Source organism: Salvelinus fontinalis, chromosome 32 (genome assembly GCF_029448725.1).
Source record: "Salvelinus fontinalis isolate EN_2023a chromosome 32, ASM2944872v1, whole genome shotgun sequence".
In the NCBI taxonomy this organism is placed as follows: Eukaryota; Metazoa; Chordata; class Actinopteri; order Salmoniformes; family Salmonidae; genus Salvelinus; species Salvelinus fontinalis.
Window position 1 is genome coordinate 8897400 of NC_074696.1, and position 22012 is coordinate 8919411.

Sequence of the window (22012 nt, forward strand, 5' to 3'; positions counted from 1 at the left end):
AGTTCTGAGTTTGGACTACATAACATTTTCCACAAGATTGTCAGGTACGCACTTCCGTGGTTCATTACGTATTTCCTGTGTAGGTTGGCAGGAGGAAAAGCAGCAGGCGACGCCGGAGTGTATTTATTGAGTTGGATCAAGAAGGTAATCAGTCATTTTTATTTTCTAAGAGTACCTACTTCTTTTTCCAAGTATGAATAATGACTGTGCGATATGTGAGGTGTCGTGTTTCTTGGGTGTGTTCCATAGCGTAGAGCTAAGATAGAAAGCTAAATGCTAAGTTAGCTTGCTAACTAATATTATCTAAACAGTAACGTTACTAATTTCTGTTTAAAGTGAAACTAGTTATATATGTGGTTGCTAAGAGAAGAGGTCTTGTTTCACAAAGATATTAAGTTGACTTTCCAAAATGTCAACTATTCGCGTAGTTAGCTACACTTTGGCCGAGTTCAAATTTCACTTCGTTAGCATACCACATACCACATTCGTTGCTTTGCTTGCTAGCTGTTCGCCATTTCACATAAATTAATATTGCTTATGTAAAATGTTTCAACACATTTTCTGTTAAGGTGTACCGTCTTGATTTCCGGTGACCAACTAAACTCCACTCCTTGGTGAATGACTTGAGTTCACCATACAGTTGATTTTACGCCGCTAACTAATAGGTTCAAGTCATTCACCTACACTAACACATCCCCATTGACGTTTGGCAGTTTAATTTCTTCCTTCTCAAGGACAGGTACGTGTTATAATCGTCAGCGAACACTTGCGAATTCGGATCTGTAACTCACGCCACAGTTGGGACTTTTCCCTAGACAAACACAGTGCTCGATGAATATTTTTAATATCTGTTTAAGACATTTCATCATCAAGACATGCCAGCAGCATACCACCCTGCATACCACTGTTGGCTTGCTTCTGAAGCTAAGCAGGGTTGGTCCTTGTCAGTCCCTGGATGGGAGACCAGATGCTGCTGGAAGTGGTGTTGGAGGGCCAGTAGGAGGCACTCTTTCCTCTGGTCTAAACAAATATCCCAATGCCCCAGGGCAGTGATTGGGGACATTGCCCTGTGTAGGGTGCCGTCTTTCGGATGGGACGTTAAACGGGTGTCCTGACTCTCTGAGGTCATTAAAGATCCCATGGCACTTATCGTAAGAGTAGGGGTGTTAACCCCGGTGTCCTGGCTAAATTCCCAATCTGGCCCTCAAACCATCATGGTCACCTAATAATCCCCAGTTTACAATTGGCTCATTCATCCCCCTCTCCCCTGTAACTATTCCCCAGGTCGTTGCTGCAAATGAGAACGTGTTCTCAGTCAACTTATCTGGTAAAATAACGGTAAAATAAAAATAACTAAAATCATGAAGAAACAGGACACACAAGAGTCGTCCACGCAGGGCAGTGATGCAGCACCTGGCACGGTAGAGATGGAGGGAAGCAAGGCTGCAAAAGATGTTCCAGAGACCAGTAGACCAAAAGACGTTACAGACGCTGGCAGCCCTAAAGAGCAAGATCAGGACATACCTTCACAAGCTGATGGGGCTGAAAGTGCAGGTAAAGTTAGCGCTGTGGTTGTCACTGATGTGATGGAACTAATGCTACTTTCATGTGCTAGTCTAGTCAGAACTAGGTAACTCTGGAATTGTTGACCTGCTAACTGGTTGAACGCGGCATGTGTATAACTACAACCAGTAGGCAAGTCTGAAATGTCAGAGTTCCAACTAGCATGTGAACGCTGCGTAATGGCACTAGTCAAATGCAGTCATTTTACAGTGGACTTCTTGTGACTGGGCTGGCTCTTTCTCTCTCTAGTGTTGAATAACTATCACTGCTCCTATCCACAAAGTCAAGTCTGGTAGTATTCAAATCATGAACATACCTCCTCCAGCTCTCAACTGAGCTGGGAACCTTCAACAACACTCATGACCCTGAACGTCTACGTCCACATAGGCAGGACTGTTGGGACCGCAGAGTATCACAACTATGGCAGCAGCATAGCTATACATTGTGACATTGATATGTGAAGACTTCCATACAGCCGTTACACCGTAGCTAGTGTAAAGCACATTTTTCATCTAACCTTTACATGGCAATTACTACTGAGGTGAAAAATAGTAAGGGGACGCCGTACTGGGAAAAACGTGAGCCTATCACAAAAATTCAAACTTCATTGCTGGCTGTAAGTTGAATGAAAGGGGAGTGAATGGACTTGAAAACATATGGAAATACGCTCCCAAATGCTAAGTGGATTCGACGATAAGTTACATTTTGCCACAGCGTAGATGTGTGTTCGAGACGCGCGCGGACAGCAGTGGACTCGTCAATTCTGTGGGGCTTATTTGACCATCACTGAATGTCATTCATTGTAACAATGTCTCTTTCCATTCATCAATGGCAGGTGTACAGTTCTATGGATACAGGATGAACGTGCGCAGGTAGCCAGGCTTACAAGATCCTTGTGAAGTGATTATTTTTTTGGGGACAATCGGATGAAAAATGTCTAGCTAGTTTGTGTTTCATGGCACAATAAAATAATACATTTTAAAAGTTACATGACACATCTTTACTATTAGACCAACTGAGTTCCTTTTAAATGATTAGGGATTCTATGTGGAATTATGATTAGTGATTCTATATGGAAGTATATGATTGGGGATTCTATGTGGAATTATATGATTGGCGATTCTATGTGGATTTATATGATTAGGGATTCTATATGGAATTATATGATTAGGGATTCTATGTGGATTTATATGATTAGGGATTCTATGTGGAAGTATATGATTAGGGATTCAATGTGGAATTATATGATTGGGGATTCTATATGGAAGTATATGATTAGGCCCATAACAATTTTTCACAAAAGACCTCCCTTACCGGCAAGAAAAAAAATCTACTTTTGTCCCTGCTTACTTCTCAACTTGGAACATACCAATGTCTTCTCAACTTGGAACAAACCAATGTCTTCTCAACTTGGAACATACCAATGTCTTCTCAACTTGGAACAAACCAATGTCTTCTCAACTTGGAACATACCAATGTCTTCTCAACTTGGAACATACCAATGTCTTCTCAACTTGGAACATACCAATGTCTTCTCAACCTGGAACATACCAATGTCTTCTCAACTTGGAACATACCAATGTCTTCTCAACTTGGAACATACCAATGTCTTCTCAACTTGGAACATACCAATGTCTTCTCAACTTGGAACATACCAATGTCTTCTCAACTTGGAACATACCAATGTCTTCTCAACTTGGAACATACCAATGTCTTCTCAACTCATCGCTAGTTGCAGGTGGAATTTAGATAATATTCACTTTTGTTAATACATGAAATACATTTTTGCTCCATTAAGGTCAATGTGTACGTCGCCATATTGTCTGTTTCAGACGGTCTCTGATTGGTGAAGTACCGGTGGGTGTCCACCCCTAAGTGCAGCTCGTCATGAGCACGACTCAGAAATCAGGCGTCTCTTTTGAGTGACACTCGCCAGTCTTGGATCAACGAGTGACCTGAAAGGGAACAATTGGCGGTGTACACATTGTTTGGATTTTATTTAATACGAGTATTTTCTAAATTCTAACTAGCGATGGGAGTTGGAAAACACTGGTACGTTCCAAGTAAAGAATTAAGTGAAGTATTGACATGTAAAGGTTTGTTAAATTGCTGCCTTTGCTTTACGTTACGTAGGGTGTATGGATGAACTCTCATGTCACCGTTCCAAAGTAGAGCAGCTTTGTGGGTTCTTTGTTGTTCTTTGAGTGTTTTGTTTGCTTTGTTATTATCATTCATTTTGGTTTCCCCCTTGTTGTTCTTACATACTTCAAAGTCCAATAAGTAATTGTTATTGCTGCATTTTAATAATTTAACATCTTTCTCTCCGTCCTGTGTCTATTGGCTGCTGTTTCCAACACAGCAGAGTCTGCAGCCGTCCCCACGGTCCCACCTGTAGCAGACCCTGTACCAGTCCCAGTCTCCACTGTAGCAGACCCTACCCCAGTCCCAGTCTCCACTGTAGCAGACCCTACCCCAGTCCCAGTCTCCACTGTAGCAGACCCTACCCCAGTCCCAGTCTCCACTGTAGCGGACCCTGTACCAGTCCCAGTCTCCACTGTAGCAGACCCTACCCCAGTCCCAGTCTCCACTGTAGCAGACCCTACCCCAGTCCCAGTCTCCACTGTAGCAGACCCTACTCCAGTCCCAGTCTCCACTGTAGCAGACCCTGTCCCAGTCTCCACTGTAGCAGACCCTACCCCAGTCCCAGTCTCCACTGTAGCAGACCCTACCCCAGTCTCCACTGTAGCAGACCCTGTACCAGTCCCAGTCTCCACTGTAGCAGACCCTACTCCAGTCCCAGTCTCCACTGTAGCAGACCCTACCCCAGTCTCCACTGTAGCAGACCCTACCCCAGTCCCAGTCTCCACTGTAGCAGTCCCAGTCTCCACTGTAGCAGATCCAGTCTCCACTGTAGCAGACCCAGTCTCCACTGTAGCAGACCCAGTCTCCACTGTAGCAGACCCAGTCTCCACTGTAGCAGACCCAGTCTCCACTGTAGCAGACCCAGTCTCCACTGTAGCAGACCCAGTCTCCACTGTAGCAGACCCAGTCTCCACTGTAGCAGACCCAGTCTCCACTGTAGCAGACCCAGTCTCCACTGTAGCAGACCCAGTCTCCACTGTAGCAGACCCAGTCTCCACTGTAGCAGACCCAGTCTCCACTGTAGCAGACCCAGTCTCCACTGTAGCAGACCCAGTCTCCACTGTAGCAGACCCAGTCTCCACTGTAGCAGAGGGGGTGTCGTCTCAGTGTGACATGGCTGAGGAGCTGAGCCGCCAGCTGGAGGACATCCTCAACACCTACTGCCTGGAGGACAACGGGGAGGACGGGGTTAACCTGCCCAATGGCCAATCACACTGCCCCGTGCTCAATGGCCTGGCCAATGAGAAGGAGTTGGATATCAAGCGGTCGGAGGTCAAAGTGAACTCCGGCGGCGCGGAGAAAGTGAAGATTCAAGAGAAGAAGAAGGTGAAGGGGCTGGGTAAGGACTGGTTATGTTACTCTGTCTGAAATCAATCCCCCCCAGGGCGTATTACTAGATGCTTGTCGTTGATCTGAAATTATTGGCTGCGTGTAGGTCAGTGGCCTCCAATCCTGGAGACCGATATGGTCTTCTGTAACAGGATTGGTCACTAATATCTAGTCTTAACATGTGGTTGCTAGGGGTTTAGGGCTGGACAGCTTCCCCTTGTGTGTTGCTGGGTCCCTGTTGTGATGAGGTGGTGTTGCACTGAATGTCCTCCCCCCCCAGTGTGTTGCACTGAATGTGTTCCCCCTCCTGTGTGTTGCAGGTAAAGAGATCACCCTGCTGATGCAGACCCTGAACACTCTGAGTACACCGGAGGAGAAACTGGCAGGCCTCTGTAAGAAGTATGCTGAACTGGTAAGTAGTAACTCTCATTAACGCTTTGACTCGGGTGTGGTTCAAATGCTGTTTGATTTAGTTCAAATCTTTTAATTTCAGCATGCTAGCCAACCTCTTATTTCTAGCCCCCATCTGTGTATCAGACAGTAGTAGTTTGTCTCCTTGTGTTGGAGAATGGTCGGGGCAACTCAACACAGGGTGACCTACAGGAGAATATGCAGGGAAGCTCAACACAGGGTGACCTACCGGGGAATGGTCAGGGCAGTTGGCTGATGGAGCAACACCGAGGGGAAACTGCAGCGTTTCGAATGGGCTAGAGGGGAAACTGCAGCGTTTCGAATGGGCTAGAGGGGAAACTGCAGCGTTTCGAATGGGCTAGAGGGGAAACTGCAGCGTTTCGAATGGGCTAGAGGGGAAACTGCAGCGTTTCGAATGGGCTAGAGGGGAACTGCAGCGTTTCGAATGGGCTAGAGGGGAACTGCAGCGTTTCGAATGGGCTAGAGGGGAACTGCAGCGTTTCGAATGGGCTAGAGGGGAACTGCAGCGTTTCGAATGGGCTAGAGGGGAACTGCAGCGTTTCGAATGGGCTGTACGGTGTCTTTACTGGACAAGGACATGGCTGACACACCCAGCTTCCCTTTATAGCCTGACTTGTTTCCCCCCTCACCTTCCATCAGTAGACTCTTTAGAGACATTTTATCAATAGCTTTTCATTTAGGTGTACTTGAACAGCTGTAATAGGATTTTCGTGCATTAAACAATTTTCCGTGTGCGCCTGCGTGCCCGTTTGTGTATGTGTACGTGTCCTTGTGTGTGTTTTAGCTGGAGGAGCAGCGGAACAATCAGAAGCAAATGCGTGTCCTGCAGAAGAAACAGTCTCAGCTGGTGCAGGAGACAGACAACCTGAGGAACGAACACAGCAAGGCCATCCTGGCACGCAGCAAACTGGAGTCACTCTGTAGGGAGCTGCAGAGACACAACCGCACACTCAAGGTAAAGGATGGGGAGGCTGGTACTTCCACTCTAGGTAAAGGATGGGGAAGCTGGTACTTCCACTCTAGGTAAAGGATGGGGAAGCTGGTACTTCCACTCTAGGTAAAGGATGGGGAAGCTGGTACTTCCACTCTAGGTAAAGGATGGGGAAGCTGGTACTTCCACTCTAGGTAAAGGATGGTGAAGCTGGTACTTCCACTCTAGGTAAAGGATGGTGAAGCTGGTACCTCCACTCTAAATAAAGGATGGGGAAGCTGGTACTTCCACTCTAGGTAAAGGATGGTGAATCTGGTACCTCCACTCTAAATAAAGGATGGTGAAGCTGGTATTTCCACTCTAGGTAAAAGATGGTGAAGCGGTTGCTCACACTTGTACCTTTGTCACACTACTGAGCTAAAGCTGGGCTGGGTTAGGGCTAGCTGGGCAGGGTTAGGGCTAGCTGGGCAGGGTTAGGGCTAGCTGGGCAGGGTTAGGGCTAGCTGGGATAGGGCTAGCTGGGCTGGGTTAGGGCTAGCTGGGCTGGGTTAGGGCTAGCTGGGCTGGGTTAGGGCTAGCTGGGCTGGGTTAGGGCTAGCTGGGCAGGGTTAGGGCTAGCTGGGCTGGGTTAGGGCTAGCTGGGTTAGGGCTAGCTGGGATAGGGCTAGCTGGGCTGGGTTAAGGGTTATGCAGACGTGCACAGTATGCTTTCAGACCTGCAAACATGCACGCAGTTTGCGTACCAGCAACGTAATTCTCTGTCAATGTACGAGATCCAAGTTTAAAGTACGCAGAAATGAATAGAGCCGGATAAAACATTTTTATTTGTATTTATTTTTACATTTTAATATCCACTGAGTAAACCTAACGTCCCGATTCTCGAGCTGCAACACACAGACATGTACGGAGTTTATCAACGGTCATGGAGATGAATACATCATTATTGGACGTAGCTAAACCCGTGTCTCCCCCTCCTGTTTGTTGTGATGCTGAGTCTGCCGACTGTCAGCAGTACGTAAACACTCATCTCTTTCCGACTCGTGTGTTGTGGAAAGGTAAACACTAAGTGTTTCAATGGTGAATCTGGTACCTCCACTCTAGATAAAGGATGGTGAAGCAGTTGCTCACACTTGTACGTAAACATTTGTATTGTATATTTGTAAAACATTTGTATTCACTAATTGTTTTTCAAGTGAACATAAGATGGACATTCAGTGGGCTCCTAAGTGCCAGCAGTTCACTCGCATTTGCTCGTGAATTAAATTTAAATGCAAATAGGAAAAATAACTGGTCACGTTTGTGCGAGTGTGATATACAGTTAATTCTGCGTCCCGTTAGTTGTATTTTCCACGTAACGTTACGAGGATCACTCAACCTGATAGACTGTAATTATGATCACCTTCACAAAAAAGCATTACAAAAGTATTATCAAAAAATAAATATAAACATCTTGGCATTTAAATGGAGTCGGGAGTTTAGAAGATGGTGCGATGAAGAATGAGTGGCCGGTAGGGTTGTACATTTTGGGGAATATTCAGAGGTGGAAACTTTCCTTGGGAGTATATGGGAATTAACAGAAATGTATGCAAATTAATATTAATACCATTTAAATGTAGGAATTTTTTGCATTGCATATATTTACCATATCATATAGAGACAAACCTTTTACATTATCATAAGTAGACATAATTGCAAATGATTAAATCCTTCCAATAGACATTTTTTTAAAACAAGTTAGTTTCGTATTGACCTTTAATTAAATGAGTTGACTCGTCACATGGGATTATTTCACTAAACAAAAGAAAGGGAATATTGATCCCCAATGATCCATCGCATCTCTCAAAAATGTTTTCAACATCTGTAAAACGATAGTCTATAAACTAAAGCTTTGGATGTCTTCCTTCTCAGGCATCCATGTCTTCTCCCTGGACCTCCTCAATTTCCACCTCTTGAACATCAGACTCTTAGGCCTCATCTTCACTGTCACTTTCCAACCTTGAGGGTGGCTCGTTGTAAGGCTCAAAAAGCCTCAAATGATTAAACAACTCCTTTGCAAGATAAATGTTTTAAAATTAAACGTGTATGGAAGCAGGTGAATTAACACTCCTCAGTTAGCAGGCTCAAGCAAGCTAAAACCCACATAGTAGCAAAAGCTAACTAGCAGAATTTGTTAAGTTAGAAATGATTTAAACACACTTTGCTGTAGGCTACTATTTACTAGTTAACAAAAATCATGTCATATAAAATATATTCACCCCACCCAGTATTGTAATCAAAACTTACCAGAAAGCATGTAGTCATTGGCTCAGACAGTGTAGTAATGTGGGCTCAATAGCATATCATTAGTGTGCAAGATCTTGAGAATCAGCTGTACATGTGACGGAAGAATGCACTGTGCATGCAGAGGGTTGCAATTCCATTGAATTGGGGATAGTTTAACCAAAATATGCCACAAGACCTAGAATTGCCTTGTGTATCCCATTTAAAAAAAGTTCACTGTTATAAGCTAATTTTTTTTGATGAATTTAAGAAACATTCCCGGGCTTAACTTCCCATGGAAATTTCCCAGAAAGTTTCCGACCCTTTGCAAACCTAGTGTCCGGTATTAGCTATAGAGGCAATGCTTCTAGTGTCTGGTATTAGCTATAGAGGCAATGCTTCTAGTCTCCGGTATTAGCTATAGGGGAAATGCTTCTAGTGTCCGGTATTAGCTATAGAGGCAATGCTTCTAGTGTCCGGTATTAGCTATAGAGGCAATGCTTCTAGTGTCCGGTATTAGCTATAGAGGAAATGCTTCTAGTCTCCGGTATTAGCTATAGGGGCAATGCTTCTAGTCTCCGGTATTAGCTATAGGGGCAATGCTTCTAAAATGACTTCTCACTAGATTTGAGATTTTATAATTTTCGAAAATCTGAAATGATGTATGTGCTGCAAAGAAACCCAATAGGCATTTATTTACCTACCTTTACATACATTTACATACAGTGGACTCTTCTAGCAAACAGTGTTCAGATTCCCTTTGAAGGTAGCCTACTGAACAGCGGTCGGATTCCCTTTGCGGTAGCCTACTGAACAGCGGTCGGATTCCCTTTGAAGGTAGCCTACTGAACAGCGGTCGGATTCCCTTTGCGGTAGCCTACTGAACAGCGGTCGGATTCCCTTTGCGGTAGCCTACTGAACAGCGGTCGGATTCCCTTTGCGGTATTCTACTGAACAGCGGTCGGATTCCCTTTGCGGTAGCAAAACATACTGAGACAAGGATATCCCTACCGGCCAAACCCTCCCTAACCCGGACGACGCTATGCCAATTGTGCGTCGCCCCACGGACCTCCCGGTTGCGGCCGGCTGAGACAGACCCTGGGCGCGAACCCAGAGACTCTGGTGGCGCAGCTAGCACTGCGATGCAGTGCCCTAGACCACTGCGCCACCCGGGAGGAAAACCATCAATGATAATTATCTCTATTCTACACTGTACATGTAATGGAATAAACATACAATCTTTGCCAATTCCACAACATATGCTTATTTTATATGTTCTGTACTTATGAGTGTGTTTTAGGTTTTGTACCCTTTTCAGGGTTCTGAACTGAACCAGGTGTGATCCATAATGTTTGTTTAAGCACGTGAATCTCCAGTTTGCCGCGCGTCTGGTACTCTTAAAAAGTTGGACAGGGTTAGCGGGTCTGGGTCAGCCCTAATGTGAATCAGTCGTCTCAGATTCTTGAAGTGAACAGCTTTCTGGAATAAAATGGAGCCGTACATTTTAAACTAACTTTAACCTGTAACCTGCAGGACGACGGGTTGCAGCGTGCACGTGTGGAGGAGGAGAAGAGGAAGGAAGTGACATCACACTTCCAGGTGAGCCACTAGCGTCATGTAAAGAGGGGATGAATGTCAAGTCTTTCCTTGATGCCTTGATTTATTGCCGCCATCTTCTCCAATGAGGTGAGAAATCTAGGAAATACTTTGGACGTTCACCCAAGGATTAAACACCGGTTGGTGTCTTTTGTGATTTAACGTCCTCTAGCCTGTGTTTTGTGTTCCCAGGTGACTCTGAATGACATCCAGGCCCAGATGGAGCAGCATAACGAGAGGAATGCCAGTCTGAGGCTGGAGAACTCTGAGCTGGCAGAGAAGCTCAAGAAACTCATCCAGCAGTACGAACTACGAGAGGAGGTGTGTTTTTGGAGTGGGGGAGAACGGCGTGTTTTGGAGTGGGGGAGAACGGCGTGGTTTTGGAGTGGGGGAGAAGGGCGTGTTTTGGAGTGGGGGAGAAGGGCGTGTTTTGGAGTGGGGGAGAACGGCGTGGTTTTGGAGTGGGGGAGAAGGGCGTGTTTTTGGAGTGGGGGAGAAGGGCGTGTTTTTGGAGTGGGGGGAGAAGGGCGTGTTTTTGGAGTGGGGGAGAAGGGCGTGTTTTGGAGTGGGGGAGAAGGGCGTGTTTTGGAGTGGGGGAGAAGGGCGTGTTTTTGGAGTGGGGGAGAAGGGCGTGTTTTGGAGTGGGGGAGAAGGGCGTGTTTTTGGAGTGGGGGGAGAAGGGCGTGTTTTTGGAGTGGGGGAGAAGGGCGTGTTTTGGAGTGGGGGAGAAGGGCGTGTTTTTGGAGTGGGGGGAGAACGGCGTGTTTTTGGAGTGGGGGGAGAACGGCGTGGTTTTGGAGTGGGGGGAGAACGGCGTGGTTTTGGAGTGGGGGGAGAACGGCGTGGTTTTGGAGTGGGGGAGAACGGCGTGTTTTGGAGTGGGGGGAGAACGGCGTGGTTTTGGAGTGGGGGGAGAACGGCGTGGTTTTGGAGTGGGGGAGAACGGCGTGTTTTGGAGTGGGGGAGAAGGGCGTGTTTTGGAGTGGGGGGAGAACGGCGTGGTTTTGGAGTGGGGGAGAACGGCGTGTTTTGGAGTGGGGGAGAACGGCGTGGTTTTGGAGTGGGGGGGGGGAACGGCGTGTTTTGGAGTGGGGGAGAAGGGCGTGTTTTTGGAGTGGGGGAGAAGGGCGTGTTTTTGGAGTGGGGGAGAACGGCGTGTTTTGGAGTGGGGGAGAAGGGCGTGTTTTTGGAGTGGGGGAGAAGGGCGTGTTTTTGGAGTGGGGGAGAAGGGCGTGTTTTTGGAGTGGGGGAGAACCTGAGGTCTGCTGCTCTCTGATAAGACAAGTCCATTTGACTTATACAACTAAAGCACACAAGGTGCAACTGCAGTAAATGTCTGACAATGTTCTGGACATGTGAGTGTTAACCCCCTGTCTTTTCTCACAGCACATTGACAAAGTGTTCAAGCATAAGGAACTTCAGCAACAGTTGGTGGATGCTAAGCTACACCAGGCTCAGGGTCTGCTCGTAGAGTCAGAGGACCGCCATCACAGAGAGAAGGACTTTGTGAGTAACAGTAAAATAATATGGTGGTTTGGTGAACACTCGAGTCAACATATTCAACTCGATGAGGATATTTATTTATTTAACATTTTACAGGATGAAATCACTTGATGCATCTCGTTTTCAAGAGTGTCCAAATAAAGAAAAACTATACTTAGTCACAATAATAATGTCAGCTAGAGGTCGACCGATTGTGATTTTTCAACGCCGATACCGATTAATCGGACGATTTTTATTTATGTGTGTGTAATAATGACAATTACAACAATATTGAATGAACACTTATTTTAACTTAATATAATACATAAAATCAATTTAGTCTCAAGTAAATAATGAAACATGTTCAATTTGGTTTAAATAATGCAAAAACAAAGTGTTGGAGAAGAAAGTAGAAGTGCAATATGTGCCATGTAAGAAAGCTGAAGTTTAAGTTCCTTGCTCAGAACATGAGAACATATGAAAGCTGGTGGTTCCTTTTAACATGAGTCTTCAATATTCCCAGGGAAGAAGTTTTAGGTTGTAGTTATTATAGGAATTATAGGACTATTTCTCTCTCTACCATTTGTATTTCATATACCTTTGACTATTGGATGTTCTAATAGGTACTTTAGTATTGCCAGCCTAATCTCGGGAGTTGATAGGCTTGAAGTCATAAACAGCGCAATGCTTGAAAACGCAAAAAAGTGCTGTTTGAATGAATGCTTATGAGCCTGCTGCTGCCTACCACCGCTCAGACTGCTCTATCAAATATCAAATCATAGACTTGATTATAATATAATAAATACACAAATACAAGCCTTTGGTCATCAATATGGTCAAATTTCGAAAACAAAACGTTTATTATTTTGGAACGGAAACCATAAGTCTAAATATTGCTGTTACATTGCACAACCTTCAATGTCATAATTATGTATAATTCTGGCAAATTAATTACGGTCTTTGTTTGTGAAGAAATTATCTTCACACAGTTCGCCATGAGCCAGGCGGCCCAAACTGCTGCATATACCCTGACTCGGCTTGCAGCGCAAGAGAAGTGACTCAATTTCCCTAGTTAATATTACCTGCTAACATTAATTTATTTTAACTAAATATGCAGGTTTAAAAAATATATACTTTATTGATTATATCCATGTTTATGGTTAAGGTACATTTGTGTAACGATTGTGCTTTTTTTTACAAATGCGCTTTTGTTAAATCATCACCTGTTTGGTGAGGTCGAAGTAGGGTGTGATTCGATGATAAATTAACAGGCACCGCGTTGATTTAAAACATTTGCTCTGCTGTAGTAAAGGCTTTACCCTTTTGTCCATTACACCAGCCTCTCTGGGATTTCTTTACTGTTTACACTGTTCCAAATAGTCCGCCATTTTTATAATAATAAAAGCCCTCCTTTTTTTTCCTTTGTCTCCTAATTGTTATGATTCAATACTTTTATATAGGCTTACTGTATCAATAAATGATTTATTTGTTCACGTCGTCACACAGAGTAGGAGTCATTCATGATTTAGAAATGCAATCAAGCGTTTTAGTTTTAAAATAAATAACAAAGAGACCGTTGAATAATTAGCTTAAACAATAAATAGGCCTAACCCGTTCCATTTCGAAAATTGCATTCATGAATTACTGCAACTGTTTTTTAATATTGGCTTTTTTATTTACATTTTTTGTTACAACCGACTCGCTGGTACGCTTGTTATTTATTTAGTGTTTACATTCTTCCAAATGGTCAGAAATATAATTGTAATCTACACAGCGCCTGTTTGGCACACATAATATGCATGCACTGCTGGTTCCTTCCCTTTTTCTTGATATCCAGTATTTTCCACATCTAGTCACATTTATTCCACGCATCTGACTTCCCCTTTGCCGCCTGAGCAACCAGTAAACATTCCCCTTTACCGCCTGAGCAACCAGTAAACATTCCCCTTTACCGCCTGAGCAACCAGTAAACATTCCCCTTTACCGCCTGAACAACCAGTAAACATTCCCCTTTACCGCCTGAGCAACCAGTAAACATTCCCCTTTACCTACTGAGCAACCAGTAAACATTCCCCTTTACCTACTGAGCAACCAGTAAACATTCCCCTTTACCTACTGAGCAACCAGTAAACATTCCCCTTTACCTACTGAGCAACCAGTAAACATTCCCCTTTACCTACTGAGCAACCAGTAAACATTCCCCTTTACCTACTGAGCAACCAGTAAACATTCCCCTTTACCTACTGAGCAACCAGTAAACATTCCCCTTTACCTACTGAGCAACCAGTAAACATTCCCCTTTACCTACTGAGCAACCAGTAAACATTCCCCTTTACCTACTGAGCAACCAGTAAACATTCCCCTTTACCTACTGAGCAACCAGTAAACATTCCCCTTTACCTACTGAGCAACCAGTAAACATTCCCCTTTACCGCCTGAGCAACCAGTAAACATTCCCCTTTACCTCCTGAGCAACCAGTAAACATTCCCCTTTACCTCCTGAGCAACCAGTAAACATTCCCCTTTACCTCCTGAGCAACCAGTAAACATTCCCCTTTACCTCCTGAGCAACCAGTAAACATTCCCCTTTACCTCCTGAGCAACCAGTAAACATTCCCCTTTACCTCCTGAGCAACCAGTAAACATTCCCCTTTACCTCCTGAGCAACCAGTAAACATTCCCCTTTACCTCCTGAGCAACCAGTAAACATTCCCCTTTACCTCCTGAGCAACCAGTAAACATTCCCCTTTACCTCCTGAGCAACCAGTAAACATTCCCCTTTACCTCCTGAGCAACCAGTAAACATTCCCCTTTACCTCCTGAGCAACCAGTAAACATTCCCCTTTACCTCCTGAGCAACCAGTAAACATTCCCCTTTACCTCCTGAGCAACCAGTAAACATTCCCCTTTACCTCCTGAGCAACCAGTAAACATTCCCCTTTACCTACTGAGCAACCAGTAAACATTCCCCTTTACCTACTGAGCAACCAGTAAACATTCCTGTTTTCGAGTGTTAGTGTTCAGAGTTTGTTTATAACCAATTTATTGACGTGATTATGATATGATATAGGTCACATGCATGTGATGTATACATCTGTCATGTAAAGAGAGCAAGGGTTGAGTCAATGTTTTTTCCTCAACAAACGAGGGATTTCGGTAACAGAACTTTTCAGTTTAGAAATGGCTCTAATGTTACAGCTTCAGTAACACGGACTGCGAGATAAATACTGTTGATGTTCTGTGTCGGTCGCTGCTGCAGGGAGGAGAGACAGACAATGGGTGCAAAAATAATTTGTTTTTAGACGGCACAGCAAGTCTGAACCCGGCACAATCAAATCAAACCGTGTGCTTAAAGCATCAGACAAGCTCAGTGCATATAGTTGATTTGATTAAAACCCAAGATAAATACACGTTTTTAAAATTTCAACCAATCGATTGGTCAAAGGAAAAGATGACTCTTGGGAGACACAATATTTATTTATTTTAGTCTGGGAAAGCCCTAGTCTCCTGTCTCCAGCTGCTGAAGGAAGAGGTAGTTTCAGACGATGGGTTAGGGTTGATCTCATGCTGTCTCATGTCTTTCCAGCTGCTGAAAGAAGCGGCAGAGTCTCAGAGGATGTGTGAGCTGATGAAGCAGCAGGAGGTGCATCTCAAACAGCAGGTAACTATCTCTCTAGAACAGAGTGGATGCTCTACGATAAACATCTAGCTCTCTATGGCAAACATCTAGCTCTACGATTAACATCTAGCTCTACAATTAACATCCTCGCTGTTTCTGCTGAGCTGTGAAGGTAATATGTAAATGAACTCTCCTCCCTCTCTTCCCCGTTTCCTCATCCAGCTGTCCTTATACACAGAGAAGTTTGAGGAGTTCCAGACCACTCTTTCAAAGAGCAACGAGGTGTTCACCACATTCAAACAGGAGATGGAGAAGGTGAGCCTGTGCATGTGTTAAAATGGAGGCTGACCCGTGTTTGAGTCCGCAGACCTGCCAACCTACACACAGTTTGAGGTCAAAGTGCGCCGGTACGAAAAACGATCCAGCAAATAGGATTCAAGTTTGCACATTGTTGGTTTTTGACTCAACCGTCTGAAGTTGGAGCTGAGCCAATCAGAGGACTTGGGGGAAAAAAGTCTCCGGTCCGCCCCCCCGTTACCATGGTACTGTTTTCTCCCTGGGTGACAGCTCTCCACTTTGTCTGTTGATACCACTGATGTGTGAGGGGAAAATGGAGAACAAAACTGTTTGCCAAATACATTTTCCACAACGTATGTGTGTAAGTTAACCACATAACCCAGGGTTTCACAGAGTCTGTCTTCGGGACCCTAATGGGTGCATGGTTTGGTTTTTTGCCCTAACACTACACAGCTGATGTAAATAATAAACAAATCATCAAGCGTTGATTATTTGAATCAGTTGTGTATTGTTAGTGTTAAAGCCAAAACCGTGCACCCCTTGGGATCCTGAGGACCCGAGTTCGGTAAACGTTGACATAACCACTTTCCTAGTTAGCTCCTTCGCTAAGGCTTCATTACCACAAAAGGTAGTGAGCTAGAGCGTTTAGTCTACTAAGCGAGAACCTTCTGGCCCGCACATGAGCGCCGCGTAGACGGTAGTAGGCGCGAGTGTATTGACGAGCAAGGAAACGTGCGGTACTTCAGTGGGCGTCGCTGCGTGGATGGAAACGGATACGGCAGAGAGCTGTTTTGCTAAATACAGACCTTCAGAAAGTGATGTTCCACTGTTAATGAATCCGTCCTCTTCTGGAGTTCCAACAGTAGGCTGCTAATGATGTCATAATAATCAGGTCACCGATGACGACAAGGCATGTTGAATGAATGGTAGCCTGGAGGTCAGGTGGATGAGGTCGGGCCCCGGGTGGATGAGGTCGGGCCCCGGGTGGATGAGGTCGGGCCCCGGGTGGATGAGGTCGGGCCCCGGGTGGATGAGGTCAAGGATTTGTGCAGTGTGGGTGTTGCACGTGCACCGCTGGGGGGGGGGGGGGGGGGGGTGCCGCCGCGCTGAAGTGGTACTCATGAAAATGATTCCCGGGTTGGCGGGTCTGTGTGTCTCTTGGTTGTAGTCCGTGGTCATGTGACCTGTGTGTGTCCGTAGATGACGAAGAAGATCAAGAAGCTGGAGAAGGAGACGACCATGTATCGCTCCAGGTGGGAGAGCAGCAACAAGGCCCTGCTGAACATGGCTGAGGAGGTAGGCTGCACTCAGGATTTAAATCAGTGAACATGGCTGAGGAGGTAGGCTGAACTCAGGATTTAAATCAATGAACATGGCTGAGGAGGTAGGCTGAACTCAGGATTTAAATCAATGAACATGGCTGAGGAGGTAGGCTGCACTCAGGATTTAAATCAATGAACATGGCTGAGGAGGTAGGCTGCACTCAGGATTTAAATCAATGAACATGGCTGAGGAGGTAGGCTGGACACAGGATTTAAATCAATGAACATGGCTGAGGAGGTAGGCTGCACTCAGGATTTAAATCAATGAACATGGCTGAGGAGGTAGGCTGGACACAGGATTTAAATCAATGAACATGGCTGAGGAGGTAGGCTGCACTCAGGATTTAAATCAATGAACGTGGCTGAGGAGGTAGGCTGCACTCAGGATTTAAATCAATGAACGTGGCTGAGGAGGTAGGCTGCACACAGGATTTAAATCAATGAACATGGCTGAGGAGGTAGGCTGAACACAGGATTTTAATCAATGAACATGGCTGAGGAGGTAGGCTGGACACAGGATTTAAATCAATGAACGTGGCTGAGGAGGTAGGCTGGACTCAGGATTTAAATCAATGAACATGGCTGAGGAGGTAGGCTGGACTCAGGATTTAAATCACTGAATGGGACTTTTGGATTAGTGTGAGTGTGCATTTTTGTTTTGTTGTGAAAATGGCAAGGTGTCTGTGACTGACTGTGTGTGTTCCCTAGAAAACTGTGCAGGAGCGTGAGTTTGAAGGCCTCCAGGGAAAGGTAGGGAGGCTGGAGAAGCTTTGTCGGGCGTTACAGAACGAACGCAACGAACTCAGCAAGAAGGTCCAGGGCCTGAGCGCCGGCCCCGAGGACGACACCAACCCAGGAGATGAATCCACCTCCCTCCCCACCATAGACTCCCAGGAGCCCAGCCTAGACCCCGACACCACCACCCCTAGTTCCCCCACACCCTGCTGCCACTTCAGCCCAGAGTTGGACACTGAGAACCAGGCCTGTGCAGAGGAATGAAACCTCTCGCCTGGGCAACAACGCTCACACTCTCCTCTTCACCAACCAACTACCAGCCTCCAAGCCACTACTAACGTAGGCGTTAAGAGTGTGGGTCAAGAATAAGATGAAGTTGTCCCCTAACCACAGATCTAGGATCAGTTTATATTTGGTCCATCCTAACTTAAAACCCAATAGGGCGGTGCAAGAAAATCTGATCCTGGATCTGCAGTCAGGTAGCAGCTTCTACTAACTCTGGTTCCCCCCTGGAGAGTTGAAGGTGATGTCAGTCAGGGAAGACTGTGCCGCCTTGAAGGTTCTTATCCTGCGTTTTGTTTTTTTGTCCGTTCCTTTGAGAACTCCTGTAAACAATGTTCATGTAAATCACAAGCTAAAGAAAGTCTGTGCCCCAATGGCACCCTATTCCCTACATAGTGCCCTATATTTCACCAGAACCATATGGGAATGGGATGCGTTGGCACCCTATTCCCTAAATAGTGCCCTATATTTCACCAGAACCATATGGGAATGGGATGCGTTGGCACCCTATTCCCTAAATAGTGCCCTATATTTCACCAGAACCATATGGGAATGGGATGCGTTGGCACCCTATTCCCTAAATAGTGCCCTATATTTCACCAGAACCATATGGGAATAGGATGCGTCACAATTGGCACCCTATTCCCTACACAGTGCCCTATATTTCACCAGAACCATGTTGGACTAGGATGCGTCACAATTGGCACCCTATATAGTGCCCTATATTTCACCAGAACTCTAGATGATGTTGGACCAGAAGAGTATTTAGTAGGTGTGTGCGTGTCTCCATCTGTCTTTTTTTTGTGTGTGTGTGTCCGTCATATAGAGAGACAGTGAAGCTGCAGATGTCTGGCCACAGTTAGACTTCAACCCAGAGCATGTAGGGATCACCTTTTCAGTTCAGAGATCAGTGTGTATATCTCTAGGTTGGGGATGTCACTTTCTTTCATTCTGTTGTGGATATCGTTGTTTATCCCAGAACCAGAGGTATGGAGCCATTCTGTTGTAGATATCGTTGTTTATCCCAGAACCAGAGGTCCAGAGCATTAATGGATTCATTCTGTTGTAGATATCGTTGTTTATCCCAGAACCAGAGGTCCGGAGTGTTAATGGATTCATTCTGTTGTAGATATCGTTGTTTATCCCAGAACCAGAGGTCCAGAGCGTTATTGGATTATGTACGTATTCTTTAGGAATCTTGCACAATCGGTGGATCCACACAAAGTACTCTTAAACCAGGGGTGTGTAATCTCTAGGAACCAACAGGGAAGGGACTAAACTGAACTTGTTTCAATAAGAAACGTATTTTCCGTTGCAAAATGTTTCACTACGGTGTGCACTACTGAATACACCCCAAGAATAACCTTGTGTTTGGGTTTGTTTCTTTATATCATGTTACACAGCAGAGTTTGTAGACTGTTTCATATGTGATTTTAACACCTGTGTGTATCTAATGGAGAAACACCACTATATAGACATCAGTCCATTTTCTTTTCTTAATTGTGAAGTAATTGAGATTTTTTATTTTTTTCGTCCATCATTCCCACAATATGCATGTATCCATTCCACTATATATATTTTCAAATGTCATTTTACAACATTTGATCCGATGGAATGTTTTTTTCATGCTCCCTTTCCTTGCTATCACGACCATGTATATGCTTAAGATGTAAGATTCCATAAGCACTGAAACAGATAATGAAATGTACTGACCAAGGTGGCTGCCAATCATTTCATTCCTGTGTGTGGGTGAGTAAACGTATCCTAGCAAGGTTGTTGAATCACAACTCGGATAGTTCGATTTGTTAATCAGGTGCGGTAATACTGATATTTTAACTGATATTTCTATGCAACCCCAGCCTCGCTATTTAATTTTGTGACAGTTTGATTTGACAAGAACTTAATAACTGAGAATATATTATCCACTCCAGTCCTCACACACTGTTCTGGGGTGTATTCACTAATAACCAAACGTTAGGAAACAGAATGTAACCGGGAGGGAACTACCTGAATTCATCCAATAGAATCTTGTTTTTGGTTGTAAAATGGTTTGTGAAGGTGTACACTAATGAATACACCCCCAGACGTAAACACTCAGTTGACCCGAACCACAGATCTAGGATCAGATTACTCTAGTCCATTCCTAACCACAGATCTAGGATCAGATTACTCTAGTCCATTCCTAACCACAGATCTAGGATCAGATTACTCTAGCCCATTCCTAACCACAGATCTAGGATCAGATTACTCTAGTCCATTCCTAACCACAGATCTAGGATTAGATTACTCTAGTCCATTCCTAACCACAGATCTAGGATCAGATTACTCTAGTCCATTCCTAACCACAGATCTAGGATCAGATTACTCTAGTCCATTCCTAACCACAGATCTAGGATCAGATTACTCTAGCCCATTCCTAACCACAGATCTAGGATCAGATTACTCTAGTTCATTCCTAACCACAGATCTAGGATCAGATTACTCTAGTCCATTCCTAACCCTGACCATTGGGAAGGTGAAACAACTGACCCTGTATCAGTGGTTAGTGGCAATGTCTACCTTCTCCTATATAAACTGTGTAGTGTTCAAGTTGACATGGTTATGACTCTGGTGCCAGTCAGTGTGTTACCCATACTGTTTTAAAAAAGGAAGACATATTTTCTGTTCTGTACACTTGTTGAACGGGAAGTTTATTTTCACTATCAAGAGTTATGTCGGAGGAAGAATAGGTACGATTATTTCAATGAAAGTCTGCATAAATTGTCTTTCTGTCGTGTACACTTGCTGTGTCTCCCATGTTTCAGATTGTAGCATTGGTCCGGGTCAGGGTCCGGGGGCTGCAGTTTGAGGAATGCAATATTTGTCTTTATCTTATTTCTTTCATAATCACACAGTTTAATCACAAGACAACCCTTATTTCCTTTGTCTCCTAAGACTGACTCACTGTATCTTGATCCTCGCTGGTTTTTAGAGATTCGGCCATGTTGATCAATAGTTCTTTCTATTTTCCTATACTTTTGTCTTATCCTGTGTACTTAATTACTTGCTCATTAAAATATGTATCTGTTATGTGATTTCGTAATGTTTCTTTTATTTTTGACCCCCTATCGAAAGCTGCTATTTAGCTCTATGTGATTTTTATTTAGGGGTGAGAATGATTTAAAATATTTGCTACAATTACTGAGACATTTCACCATTGACTTTGAATAACTTTACACTTCACCTGGCTACCACTGTACAACTTTTTCAAATACCTGTCCTGTGAATATTGTGAAGGTTTGTCACATGCCATTATTAATTTAGTCTAGTGACTACCCACTTTAACTCAGCGAAAAATGCGCCTTTTAGAACGTTCATGCGGTCACTGGTTTCACCGGAAGTACGATCATTCCTTTTCCGCTTTCGCCCTGGTGCCGAGCATCGCGGGTTCTCGTATTTTCTCGTTTTTTGGTAGAAATAAAGATTAAAACGGATACAGCGACAAGGGTAAAGCTTTGGCGATGGTGAGTATATCAGATTTCAACTGTTTCAATGTCAGTAGCCACCCATCAAAGTGCCAAACTTATCTAGGATTTTCTGTACAATGTCAGTGTTTTATGCTAACTACGGAGATAACTAGTCACGGAGATAACTAGTTACCGTTACCATAAAAGTGTGAAGCATTGATGTCTGTAGCATAATGTTCAAGCTGTCTCCCTGGAAAGCACTTAAATAACTACTATGACACCTCTTCGTTAACTATTCGTAACAATTATGAAACTAGATATCCCTAATGTTTATTGTTCACATTTCTACATTTACATTTACATTTAAGTCATTTAGCAGACGCTCTTATCCAGAGCGACTTACAAATTGGTGCATTCACCTTATGACATCCATTTCTAGCTAAAGTGTATATGTTTGATAACCATGTACACTGAACAAAAATATAAACGCAACGATTTCAAAGATTTTACTGCGCGCTGCACACTAACAAGGATGTAAACAAACTTGTGTACAACATTTTATAGAAATAACCTTTTG

At 44.4% G+C, this 22012-nt stretch overlaps 1 protein-coding gene across 3 annotated transcripts; it reads left to right on the top strand.

Annotated features, from left to right (window-relative positions):
• The first annotated feature begins 59 nt into the window (after positions 1–59).
• LOC129830687 (alpha-taxilin-like) lies at positions 60–21058 on the top strand. 3 transcript variants are annotated; one of them, XR_008755620.1, is made up of 13 exons: positions 60–144; positions 1285–1554; positions 3923–5044; positions 5355–5446; positions 6251–6421; positions 10190–10255; positions 10445–10573; positions 11639–11758; positions 15321–15395; positions 15576–15668; positions 16851–16946; positions 17681–18976; positions 19026–21058. XR_008755620.1 is itself a non-coding variant. In XM_055893293.1 (12 exons), exons 2-12 carry the CDS (start codon positions 1362–1364, stop codon positions 17969–17971), a joined length of 2448 nt encoding a protein of 815 aa, XP_055749268.1. In that variant the 5' UTR covers positions 60–144; positions 1285–1361; the 3' UTR covers positions 17972–21058. The 3 variants fall into 3 exon arrangements, 2 of the variants coding, with proteins under 2 accessions (XP_055749268.1, XP_055749269.1); XM_055893293.1 differs by having other exon boundaries at positions 17681–21058; XM_055893294.1 differs by having other exon boundaries at positions 3926–5044; positions 17681–21058.
• Positions 21059–22012: the final 954 nt, after the last annotated feature.